At 42.1% G+C, this 13587-nt stretch overlaps 1 protein-coding gene across 1 annotated transcript in view; it reads left to right on the top strand.

Annotated features, from left to right (window-relative positions):
* LOC110537739 (PDZ and LIM domain protein 4) overlaps nt 1-12758 on the top strand; it is a 64873-nt gene extending 52115 nt beyond the window's left edge. The window contains exons 5-7 of the mRNA XM_021624093.2: nt 511-686; nt 11500-11653; nt 12314-12758. Of these exons, the coding sequence (XP_021479768.1) occupies nt 511-686; nt 11500-11653; nt 12314-12518 (535 nt within the window). The 3' untranslated portion in view covers nt 12519-12758. The remainder of the gene's footprint in view (nt 1-510; nt 687-11499; nt 11654-12313) is intronic.
* The last annotated feature ends 829 nt before the right edge of the window (nt 12759-13587 follow it).

Raw genomic sequence — 13587 nt, 5'->3', positions numbered from 1 at the left:
CTCCAGAGTGGAGGAAGACCAGGATCAGAAAATATATATCAGAGCAGTGCTTAATGTTATGCACTATTGGCATAATGGAGCTTGAGGATTCTTTCTGGTGGGTTTTGTGGAAAGACTGTGAACAGCAAATGGGGTCTATCTCCTGTTTGGACTAGGAATACCAAGGTGGAATGGATGAACCTGCAGCATAGTTTACTTCAATGGAAAAAAAGGACCTGAGACTACAGTCATTTCAAGATATTCTGGTAGATGTACCATGTCAATGTGATAATGTCAGTGTGAGGACCACATTGGAAATAAGTGTTGTATCATGTTTTCATGTGTTGTACTCTAGATCTCAGTACTACTGACTAGGCATCCCCTTTTCCCTTTCCCTTCTTTAAACTGCATTTGTTTTACCCCCAAATCAAGTCACAGCATTCACAAATTAAATCAATGAACAGCGCAGCTGTTGGTCACACTGAATTCAAACTGAAAACAACTTTATTTGTTTGTCTTCGTCTCTTTCAGCCCTGAGCCTCCGATGCGTTCTCCTATGGGGCGTAATGGAAACGGTCATAGTTTTGAAGTCACCACAGAGTCAGATGTGTACAAGATGCTGCAAGACACAGAGGAGCCAGTCTCCGCACCCAAACAATCCGGCTCCTTCAAATACCTACAAGGCATATTGGAGGCAGAGGATGGAGGTACCCTTATTTGTTGCTCTATACGAGTCTCCATTCACCCAACAGTTTACCTAAACAACATGCTTGTTTATGTATGTTAAATATATGTTTGTATATTTGAGCTAAATAGTTTTCTTCTGCAAGTGGAGCGTGTGATATTTTCCAGCCACATGACTGTGTGTGCACTGTAGCACGTGTTGTCCCTGAGAGGAGAGGGAGCGTTGGCATAGTTTTCCTTTTATAGGCCGAGAGAGGTGAAAGTCAAATGATAAGGGGGGGGGGGGGGGGGGTTTACCGCAACACAGCCTTATGAAAGACAATAAAACCAAGAAATATGACTTCCTGGTGTTTCTTTCAAACTTTTTTCACCGTTTTCCTTAGAAGTAATGCGTTGTGTTTTCGTCAGGGTCGTGGCCAGATCTCACCTCTTCAGGGAGAACCCAAACAGACAGGCTTATCCCCAGGAACAAGTCATGCTGTCTGTTGGGGATCATTGAGATGGTTTTGTATCAACACCAGTACCCTGTTATTCTTTGAATTTGGTGCTAGTCACTTGCAGGTGTGAAAAGGGATTAAGGAAGAGCAAAAAGTCAATAACGGTTTTAACAGAATTAGATTCATCGGCACCGATTTCCCTCCTGCACAGTTGTTATTTTTTTCATGACCGCAAAAGGCGTCATGGACACTGGGTTTAAGCTTCTAGTGCGATGCTTACACACCTTGGGGCTTATACAAGACCCGCCCTAAAGCTCTGTCTGCCTGTTTCTGGTTGTTGCTCTCCGTCTGTGGGAATGCTTGCATTATCTTCTGCTGAAGGAGTTTTTTTTCTCTTTCTCAGCTCAGCTTTGACATTTAGACGGAGAGGGGCATTTGACTGCATGTGATATTGTCAATCCTCATCCTTTAAAAGGAAGACGCTCTTGTTTTGAAAATGTCGGCATCCCTGGGATTTCAATGGAGCGCAAACATGAGGCGCTGTTATGATACAGCCCCACAGGCACTGATTTGACCATCTGTGGTGTCAGACAGTGCGAGGGTGAAAACAAGAGGAGAGGAGACGTTTGCATGACGAGATTCCCAGCTTATTATTACACTGAACTCCCCAGCAATACCAATCACTGAAGAATCCACCACTTATAGTGGTCAAAGATACTGTCGAAGACAGAAATCGGAGGGAAGCGATCATGTATTTACAATGTGCTTTACTTTTGAGGATGAGCAGATGTGATGAGCACATTGTACTGCCTGTAGTTGAACCCCCTGTAAGAAAATAAGAAATAAAGACAAGGTTACAGCATGTTTATTTTGTTTGTCTGTTTATCCAGAAATGTGACCCCCATTAGCCATTGCGGGTAGCTATCTGTTTTATAAAAAGCTGCTCTAATAACTAAGATAAATGGGTGGAAACTCCCTTTTTAGTACAGATTAGGGGATCACATGCTATGAACTTTATTCATATAGACTTGGCAGTAGTCTTTGTGAATGAAGCTAGTTTAGCCTACTCAAATACCCGGCTCAAAAAGAGAAGGATGCTATGTTTAGCTAGCTGGCTATGGCTATCCAACACGGGAACTGTTCCACGTTAAGGTAAGCTTTTGGTTTTATTAATTTATTGCCACCGGGTCCCTCCGGTGTAACTGCTAAATTGTTTGCTGCTAAATGTACACTGTACAGCATGATTGTAGCGTGTCTACTAACGCATTAGTTCTAATAGGCATGTTGACAACGATGTAAGCTGTGTGTAGTATTTACCGATTACGATATGAAGGTTTGGCTTGGAAAGGTTTTCTCACCTGGTCACAGACAGCTGATGTGTTGTGCACAAATCAATTTGTATTTGTCACACGTGCCGAATACAACAGGTGTAGATCGTAGCGTAAAATGCATACTTACAAGCCCTTAACCAACAACAAAATAAGAGATAAGGAAATATTTAGTAAATTAACAAAAATAAATAAACGTACACAATAAAAATAACAATGACAAGGCTATATACTGTGGGTATCGGTACCGAGTCAGTGTGCGGGGATATAGGTAGGTCAAGGTAATTGAAGTTATAGGTATAGGTAGGTAGAGGTAAACTGACTATGCGTCCATAATAAACAGTGAGTAGCAGCAGTGTAAAAAATAAAAGGGGGGGCGTCAATACAAATATTCCGGTTAGCCATTTGATTAATTGTTCACCAGTCTTACGTCTTGGGAGTAGAAGCTGTTAAGGAGCCTTTTGGACCTAGACTTGGTGTTCTGGTACAACTTGCCGTATGGTAGCAGAGAGAATCGTCTATGACTTGGGTGGCGGGAGTCATTGGAGTCACTCTTTTAGGCCTTCCCCTGACACTGCCTAGTATAGAGGTCCTGGAAGGCAGGAAGCTTGGCCCCAGTGATGTACTGGGCCATATGCACTACCCTCTGTAGTGCCTTATAGTTTGATGCCGAGCATTTGCCATATCAGGCGGTGAAGCTCTCGATGGTGCAGCTGTAAAACTTTGAGGATCTGGGGACCTCAGATCTTTTCAGTCTCCTGAGGGGGAATAGGCCTTGTTGTGCCCTCTTCATGACTGTCTTGGTGTGTTAGGACCATGACAGTTTGTTGGAGATGTGGACACGATGAACTTAAAGCTCCTGACCCGCTCCACTACAGCGCCATTGATGAGAATGGGGGTGTTTTTGGCCGTCCTCTTCCTGTAGTCCATTATCGTCTCTTTTGTCTTGCTCACATTTATGGAAAGGTTGTTGTCTTTGCACCACACTGTGATCTCCACCCTATACGCTGTCTCATCATTGTCGTTGATCAGGCCTACCACTGTTGTGTCTTCAGCAAACTTAAGGATGGTGCTAGAGTTGTGCTCGGCCATGCAGTCGTGGGTGAACAGAGAGTACAGGGGGGAAATAAGCACGCACCCCTGAGGGGCCCACGTGTTGAGGAACAGCATGGCAGATGTGTTGTTGCCTACCCTTACCACCTGGGGGCGGCCAGTCAGGAAGTCCAGGATGCAGTTGCAGAGCGAGGTGTTTAGTACCAGGGTCTTTAGTTCAGTGATGAGCTTTGTGGGCACTATGGTGTTGAACGCTGGGCTGTAGTCACTGAACAGCATTCTCTCATAGGTATTCCTTTTGTCCAGGTGGGAAAGGGCAGTGTGGAGTGCAATAGAGATTTCATCATCTGTGGATTTATTGGGGCGGTATGTGAATTGGATCTAGTGTTTCCAGGATAATGGTGTTGATGTGAGCCATGACCAGCCTTTCAAAGCACTTCATGGCTATAGACGTGAGTACTATGTGGTAGTCATTTAGGCAGGTCACCTTGGCGTTCTTGGGCACAGGCACTTAGTGGTCTGCTTGAAACATGTAGCTATTACATTGTCAGTCAGGGAGAGGTTGAAAATGTCAGTGAAGACACTTGCCTGTTGGTCCACGGATGCTCTGAGTACGCGTCCTGGTAATCTGTCTTGCCCCGCGGCCTTGTGAATGTTGACCTTTTTAAAGGTCTTACTCAAATCTGCTACGGACAGCATGATCACACATTCATCTGGAACAGATGGTGCTCTCATGCATGCATCAGTGTTGCTTGCCTCAAAGCGAGCATAAAAAGCAATTAACCCGTCTGGTAGGCTAGCGTCACTGGGCAGCTCGCAGCTGGGATTCCCTTTGTAGGCTGTAATAGTTTGCAAGCCCTGCCACACCCGATGAGGATCAGAGACAGTTTAGTAGGATTCAATCTTAGTCTTGTATACAGTTGAAGTTGGAAGTTTACATACACTTAGGTTGGAGTCATTAACATTTGTTTTTCAACCACTCCACAAATTTCTTGTTTACACACTATAGTTTTGGCAAGTCAGTTAGGACATCTACTTCGTGCATGACACAAGTAATTTTTCCAACAATTGTTTACAGACAGATTAAGTCACTTATAATTCACTGTTTCACAATTCCAGTGGGTCAGAAGTTTACATACGCTAAGTTGACTGTGCCTTTAAACAGCTTGGAAAATTCCAGAAAATGATGTCATGGCTTTAGAAGCTTCTGATTGACTCAAATAATTTTAATTAGCCTATTTGAGGTATACCTGTGGATGTATTTCAAGGCCTACTTTCAAACTCAGTGCCTCTTTGCTTGACATTATAGAAACATCAAAAGAAATCAGCCAAGACCTCAGAAATAAAGTTGTAGAGCTCCACAAGTCTGGTTCATCCTTGGGAGCAATTTACAAATGCCTGAAGGTACCACATTCATCTGTACAAACAATAGTACGCAAGTATAAACACCATGGGACCATGCAGCCGTCATACCACTCAGGAAGGAGATGCGTTCTGTCTCCTAGAGATGGACATACTTTGGTGCGAAAAGTGCAAATCAATCCCAGAACAACAGCAAAGGACCTTGTGAAGGTGCTGGAGGAAACAGATACAAAAGTATCTATATCCACAGTAAAACGAGTCCTATATCGACATAACCTGAAAGGCCACTCAGCAAGGAAGAAGCCACTGCTCCATAACCGCCATAAAAAAGCCAGACTATGATTTGCAACTACACATGGGTACAAAGATTGTACTTTTTGTAGAGATGTCCTCTGGTCTGGTTAAACAAAAATAGAACTGTTTGGCCATAATGACCATCGTTATGTTTGGAGGAATAAGGGGGATGCTTGCAAGCTGAAAAACACCTTCCCAACCATGAAGCACGGGGGTTGGCAGCAGCATGTTGTGGGGGTACTTTGCTGCAGGAGAGACTGGTGCACCTCACAAAATAGATGGCATCATGAGAGTGGAAAATTATGTGGATATATTGAAGCAACATCTCAAGACATCAGTCAGGAAGTTTGGTCGCAAATGGGTCTTCAGGAAGCTTGGTCACAAATGGGTCTTACAAATGGACAATGACCCCAATCATACTTCCAAAGTTGTGGAAAAATGGCTTAAGGACAACAAAGTCAAGGTATTGGAGTGGCCATCACAAAGCCCTGACCTTAATCCTATAAAAAATGTGTGGACAGAACTGAAAAAGTGTGTGCGAGCAAGTAGGCCTACAAACTTGACTCAGTTACACCTGCACTGTCAGGAGTTATGGGCCAAAATTCACCCAATTTATTGTGGGAAGCTTGTGGAAGGCTACCCGAAACGTTTGACCCAAGTTAAACAATTTGAAGGTAATGCAACCAAATACTAAGTGAGTATGTAAACTTCTGACCCACTGGGAATGTGATTAAAGAAATAAAAGCTGAAATAAATCATTCTCTCTACTATTATTCTGACATTTCACATTCTTTAAATATAGTGGTGATCCTAACTGACCTAAGACAGGGAATTTTTACTAGGATTAAATGTCAGAAATTGTGAAAAACTGAGTTTAAATGTATTTGGCTGAGGTGTATGTAAACTTCCACTTCAACTTGATGGTTTGTCTGAGGGCATTGAAGAATTTCTTATATGCGTAGCTCTAGCCTGCATGTTGCGGATGTTGCCTGTAATCCTGGCTTCTGGTTGGGATATGTACGTACAGTCACTGTGAGGATTACTTCATCAGTGCAGTTATTGATGAAGCCTGTGACTTAGGTGGTATACTCCTCATTGCCATGGGATGAATCCCGGAACATATTCCAGTCTGTGCTAGAAAAACCGTCCTGTATCTTAGCGTCCGCATCATCTGACCACTTCCATATTGAGCGAGTCACTAGTACTTGCTGCTTTAGTTTTTAATTGTAAGCAGGAATCAGGAGGATATAATTATTGTCAGATTTTCCAAATGGAGAGAAAGGAGAGCTTTCTTCGTCTCTGTGTGCGGAGTAAAGGTGGTCTGGAGTTCCCCTCTGGTTGCACATGTGACATGCTGGTAGAAATGAGGTAAAACTGATTTAAGTTTTCTTGCATTAAAGTCCCCAGCTACTAGGAGTGCCGCTTCTGAATGAGCATTTTTTTGTTTGCTTATGGCCTTATACAGCTTGATGAGTACAGTATTAGTGCCAGCATTGGTTTGTGGTGGTAAATAGGCAGCTACGAAAAATATAGATCAAAACTCTCTTGGTAGATAGTGTGGTCTACAGCTTCTCATGAAGTAATTTACCTCAGGCGAGGAACGCCTCAAGACTTCCTTAATATTAGAGATTGCGCACCAGTTGTTATTGACAAATAGACCACCACCCCTCATCTTACCGAAGGTACTGTAGCTGTTCTGTCTTGCCGATGCGCGGAAAACCCAGCCAACTGTATATTATCCATGTCATCATTCAGCCACGACTCGGTGAAACGTAAGATATTACCGTTTTGAATGTGCAGTTGGTAGGATAGTCTTGAACAGAGGAAAATTAGAGTATCGTGTGCTAGCCTAAAGCTATCGATGTTACATTGATTTGGGTGAAAGGAATATTAATTACAGTCATCCAATATGCTTTAATCAAAATAAGGCGATGCTCATAATTTCTTTTCTTAAACGTCCTCCCTCCACTGGTATAGACTGTACAAGTCTTATGACTAAACCTCCCTTGTACAGGGTTTGTGGGAATCTCATGAGAACTCCTGACTAGAACTTGGAAGAGACTGCAATGATGACTAGATACTTAGTAATACAGTAACCTGGCCTCAACCTGAACGTAGTAAATGTACAGTGCATTGCAAAAGTATTCGGCCCCCTTGAACTTTGCGACCTTTTGCCACATTTCAGGCTTCAAACATAAAGATATAAAACTGTATTTTTTTTTGAAGAATCAACAACAAGTGGGACACAATCATGAAGTGGAACGACATTTATTGGATATTTCAAACTTTTTTAACAAATCAAAAACTGAAAAATTGGGCGTGCAAAATTATTCAGCCCCCTTAAGTTAATACTTTGTAGCGCCACCTTTTGCTGCGACTACAGCTGTAAGTCGCTTGGGGTATGTCTCTATCAGTTTTGCACATCGAGAGACTGAAATTTTTTCCCATTCCTCCTTGCAAAACAGCTCGAGCTCAGTGAGGTTGGATGGAGAGCATTTGTGAACAGCAGTTTTCAGTTCTTTCCACAGATTCTCGATTGGATTCAGGTCTGGACTTTGACTTGGCCATTCTAACACCTGGATATGTTTATTTTTGAACCATTCCATTGTAGATTTTGCTTTATGTTTTGGATCATTGTCTTGTTGGAAGACAAATCTCCGTCCCAGTCTCAGGTCTTTTGCAGACTCCATCAGGTTTTCTTCCAGAATGGTCCTGTATTTAGCTCCATCCATCTACCCATCAATTTTAACCATCTTCCCTGTCCCTGCTGAAGAAAAGCAGGCCCAAACCATGATGCTGCCACCACCATGTTTGACAGTGGGGATGGTATGTTCAGGGTGATGAGCTGTGTTGCTTTTACGCCAAACATAACGTTTTGCATTGTTGCCAAAAAGTTCAATTTTGGTTTCATCTGACCAGAGCACCTTCTTCCACATGTTTGGTGTGTCTCCCAGGTGGCTTGTGGCAAACTTTAAACAACACTTTTTATGGATATCTTTAAGAAATGGCTTTCTTCTTGCCACTCTTCCATAAAGGCCAGATTTGTGCAATATACAACTGATTGTTGTCCTGTGGACAGAGTCTCCCACCTCAGCTGTAGATCTCTGCAGTTCATCCAGAGTGATCATGGGCCTCTTGGCTGCATCTCTGATCAGTCTTCTCCTTGTATGAGCTGAAAGTTTAGAGGGACGGCCAGGTCTTGGTAGATTTGCAGTGGTCTGATACTCCTTCCATTTCAATATTATCGCTTGCACAGTGCTCCTTGGGATGTTTAAAGCTTGGGAAATCTTTTTGTATCCAAATCCGGCTTTAAACTTCTTCACAACAGTATCTCGGACCTGCCTGGTGTGTTCCTTGTTCTTCATGATGCTCTCTGCGCTTTTAACGGACCTCTGAGACTATCACAGTGCAGGTGCATTTATACGGAGACTTGATTACACACAGATGGATTGTATTTATCATCATTAGTCATTTAGGTCAACATTGGATCATTCAGAGATCCTCACTGAACTTCTGGAGAGAGTTTGCTGCACTGAAAGTAAAGGGGCTGAATAATTTTGCACGCCCAATTTTTCAGTTTTTGATTTGTTAAAAAAGTTTGAAAATATCTAATAAATGTTGTTCCACTTCATGATTGTGTCCCGCTTGTTGTTGATTCTTCACAAAAAATACAGCTTTATATCTTTATGTTTGAAGCCTGAAATGTGGCAAAAGGTCGCAAAGTTCAAGGGGGCCGAATACTTTCGCAATGCACTGTAAATCCGGGACACTCCAGGTAGTATGATCCGCTAAGTTTCGTATGGTATGTATTAATTTGTGGCTGTCCATCAACCATTACCTATGATATTATACAAATTGCAATTATTACAATATTTTATGAATTTCAAATCGTACAATATGTTACGAATTTGTACAATATGTTAATGAATTTGCAAAAAGTATGAAATGTTATGAATTCCATTTTTTTGTTGCTAACATTTACTGGGTTGCTAACATTTGCTAGGCTAGGGGTTATGGTTAAGGTTAGGGCTAAATTTAGGGCTAGGAGTTAGGTAAAGGGTTAAGGTTAGGGGAAGGGTTAGTGTTAGTTGAGAATGATCTGTTAATTGAATGATTAGAATATTCCGCCCTGAAACATATAATTGTATGGAATTAAGTAGAATGTATAAAATCCTAATCAATAAATGTGTAGTCCTAGTCAGAATTAGGGTAAAACAATATGTCTTTATGGTATTGTATACATAGACTGTCTGAGCTTGCTGCCGACCTGACTAGAGGTTTGGGAGAGAACAGGGAGTATGTCTCAAGGACAAGGTCACTAATCTCTGTCGGCTGGGTAGAGAGACAGTGTGTGCGTTGCAGGACATTGTGTGCGTCTGTTTGTGTGTATGTGTGTGTGTGTGTATGGTTGTGTGTATGTGTGGGCGTGAGAAGTCAGTATAAAATTAATTGTTTTGTATTCTTGACTTTAGAACGTTCCCGTGAATAAACCTTTTTGACTATTTTAGCTGGGCCTCCGTCTGTTTCATTCGACCAGGATCTTACAAATTCTGGTTTGCGGACTGAGTAATATAATTAAATTGTGTTATGTACCTTGAGAACAAAATTCTCTTATCAGTTAGCTAACATGCTACAGTGGTTCCTCCTTTAAAAAGTTGTGGCACACTCATTCTGTGGCAGGTCATTTAATTGTCAGACATTTTTTTCTGTTACTGCAAATTAATCCTAGTTTGACCACCAGAGGGCATCTTTCAGGAGCGTTTGATAGTATTCCGTATTAGCATTACCAGAGAATGTAAAACTTTTTTTGTAATAACATAGTAGACGGGATTAATAAATAAAAAAATTGGCTTAATTAATTTGATTAATATTACGGTATTTCTCTTCAGAGGAAAAACAAAATGGAATAGGATGGAATAGAAAATATGGCACTGTACAACGTGACAGTCAGGAGTAGGCTTGTTTGCCTTCATTAGACAACTTTGTTCCAATATTTCTGAAAATCAGTGATATTTATTTCCATAGTAATTCGTTATGGATCCATAACTAAATCAACATCTGCATTTTGAAAAATTATTTTTTGATCATTATTTTATTAACGAAATGTAGTTGCAAAGTTACTAAAAGTACTAAGTAGTTGTAAAGTTGCTAATGCTAAAGTTGTCCATGATGAGATTCAAACATGCAACCTTTGGGTTGCTAGACATTTGCGTTATACATCTACCCATCCCCCCGACCAACCACCCTACTTCCATTCTTGCCTTAAGTAAGCATCTGTCTTATGTAACCATACCAAATATAACATATACTAATTTGAGTGTCCCGGAATTACATTTACTATGTTACGTCTAGGCTATGAGACCAGGCTGAATACAGCGATTATTACAGTAAAAATAGACCCCGTTATTACTCCAACCTTTTAAACTGTCAAAGCATTAGTGTTTAAGTGTTGGAGAGATGTAAACTTCTTTGTGCCAGGTAGTTCACCAGTGTGATGGGTAGGCCATGCCAGAGCCAGAGGCAGTGGCGTGCTGGGTCAATGGGGCCTGCTGGCACCTCATCACTCCGTGGTTCAGGGAGAGTGTGATTGTGGCACTCTGGTGTGATGATGATCTGCTCCTTAATGTGAAATATTTGCTCTGCCAGGCAGCTGCCTTTCTCTCCTCTCCTAATTGATGTGTTCCTGCTGTGTGCCAGGATCTCACATCAGCCCTGGCATCCCTGAAATGTGAATGGAGGGAGATAGATAGGGAGTGAGAGGTAGAGCTATGGAAAGGAAGATAGAGGTATGGGGAGGGGGAGCGATACTGTAGGTAATACAGTACAGAGAGAGAGAGAGGGGAGGGGAGGGTATGGTAGTGAGAGAAAGAGGTAGAGAGGCTGACAGCATGTGAGCACCACCCTTGCCCTCTGCCTGTACCCCTGCCATGCCCTCTGAGGTTAACACACACCAGTGAAGGGAGTGCTTACTGAGGGGTGATGTCTCTGTTTTGGACAGTAGCTGACCTTGGTGCCTCCTTGAGCCAAGTGTGAACACCATTCATTCTTCATGCTTTCATCCATGGCTGACTGCTGCCTTTCTAGCTTTCATATACTGGTATAGGGTGAAGTTGCCCCTAAATCTTGGGTCAGTTTTGCATTTTATCCAACTAATATTGTAGATTAGGATTGGGGGGCAGGAAGCTGATCCTAGATCTGTACCCAGAGGAAACATCTCCCCGGGGGAACTAAGTTGATTTACAATATCTAAACGTGTCTTAACTGCGCTATATAAATTTAATAAATAATAATGCTAATTATAAAAATGTGTTTTATTTTTTTTAACTGAGGTGTTGTGTTATTTTGTGTGTCTGTGTCCACAGGTGTGTCCCCTACTGACATGTCTGGAGTGAGAGGCCTTAGGTCCCCGGACCGATCCCCAGTCCCTAAACTGGGCAGCCCCATCCCCGGCCACATGGGCCCCATGCCCGGCCTACAGAAACTCCCCCAGTGCACGCGCTGTGGCAACGGCATAGTGTAAGTCATAAAAAACAGAGATGACGCTGCACACAAGGAGTGTGTCACAAATAGCACCGCAGTCCCTATATAATGCACTACTTTTGACCATAGACTACAGGTGATACAGGGTGCCATTTGGGATGCTATCTAGTCCTGCTCCAACAGGCCCAAGCTAATAACAGAGAGGGAAATGATCTCCATATATCACTTTGAACGAATAAACCTCTGTGCCACGCCCTCCTCCTCAGGAACCCAGAGATGCCGGTAATCCTCACACCGTTAAAGCACCATGGGTAAACAGCGATGTCATTTGAACAAGAGACTGTTGTGGAGGCTTAGTACCATGGATCTGTTATATAGACTGTTTACACAGGTTTTTTTTAGGCAGGGCACTAAAGCATTTGCCTACTGTTATAGGCAGTAGTGGTTAGGATAAAGGCCCGGATACAGGGGATATTCAAATTCAACCAATGAGTTTTGGCTGTTGTGAAGCTATGTAATCCTTATTGGTAATGCAAATACCCACATCCATGAATAGAATACTGGTCACTTGAATGCACAGTGACATAGTTAAATAAGAAAATGAATGCTAATCAAATAGCTCTTTATTTACATAACCTTGAAAACCACTTATCTTTGACATGACACTAACAACCTGGTTATGTTCTGTCCGTATAGGGGAACCATCGTGAAGGCCAGAGACAAACTGTACCACACAGAGTGCTTCATGTGTGATGACTGCGGCATGAACCTCAAGCAGAGGGGCTACTTCTTCATCGAGGAGAACTTGTATTGTGAGACCCACGCCATGGCCCGCGTACAGCCTCCTGAGGGATATGACGTGGTCGCCGTCTACCCCAACTCCAAGGTTGAACTGGTCTGAACTTGTCTGACTCTCACACAGTCCCCCCTCAGACATGTGCCTGCAGTCTTATCCACAGCTCCCAGCCCGTATCGATGTGTTCCATTTCCAATGCACTACATGTCCAAGCTGTTGCCAGGAAGTATCAGTTTAGAGTTGGATACTAGAGAGTGGGAAAATTTAGTTTCCAGAGGTTTTAAGTCTCTCTTTAATTCTTTCACACTTACAGCATACTCTTCCTATTTCGGACGGATTAACATTTTACACCTGCTGAGTAAAAAAAAAAAAATGTTTTAATCAACCAATTAACTAAAATTGAGGGCTTTTCTTTGTGTCAAACAGCACTTTTAGATTATGTTGAAACATAAGCAATATTCAACCGAATGACCTCTCACATCTTGGGATGGTTTTCTATTTTTTTTAACTCTGCCAACTACAATACAGTTAGCGGAATGGAATAGGGTCAAGCACCTGACTGAGAATGGAATTCATCTTTCACTGCTTCTCATACTGTTACTGCTACAATTAAAGAACCCCAGCTTTATTACATCTGTTGAAGTGCAATCCAGTGCCACGTGAGAAAGCCTTTTGTCTCTCCACTGTAGCAGCTTTTAAAAAGCTGTGGGGAGCAAAGACGCAGGACAAGGCCATGGAAAATATCGAAATCCAGCCGGTGAATCTAGAAACATATGGGAATAATATACATTTGTTTAGTGTGTTTTTTTTGGCACATTTTGTTGAAATAGACAGTTGTTGTTGGCTAAGGGAACGTATTTGAACGAGTTTGTCACTTTTTTTTCTTGTTTGATTTTAACATATATCTAGTCACAGCCAAGTCCACTGAATGAATCACACTTCTACATAGGGAGGGAGGGAGGAGATTTACAGTACCAGTAAAACATTTGGACACACCTACTAATTACACGGTTTTCTTTATTTTTACTATTTTCTACATTGTAGAAAATTAAATAACACATTATTTTGATCTAAAATATCCCAATGCCCCAGGGCAGTGATTGGAGACATTGTTCTATGTACTGTAGGGTGCCGTCTTTCGGATGGGATGTTAAACAGGTGTCCTGACTCTCTG

Source organism: Oncorhynchus mykiss, chromosome 12 (genome assembly GCF_013265735.2).
Source record: "Oncorhynchus mykiss isolate Arlee chromosome 12, USDA_OmykA_1.1, whole genome shotgun sequence".
Classification (NCBI taxonomy): Eukaryota; Metazoa; Chordata; class Actinopteri; order Salmoniformes; family Salmonidae; genus Oncorhynchus; species Oncorhynchus mykiss.
This window is presented reverse-complemented; position numbering and strand designations above follow the sequence as displayed.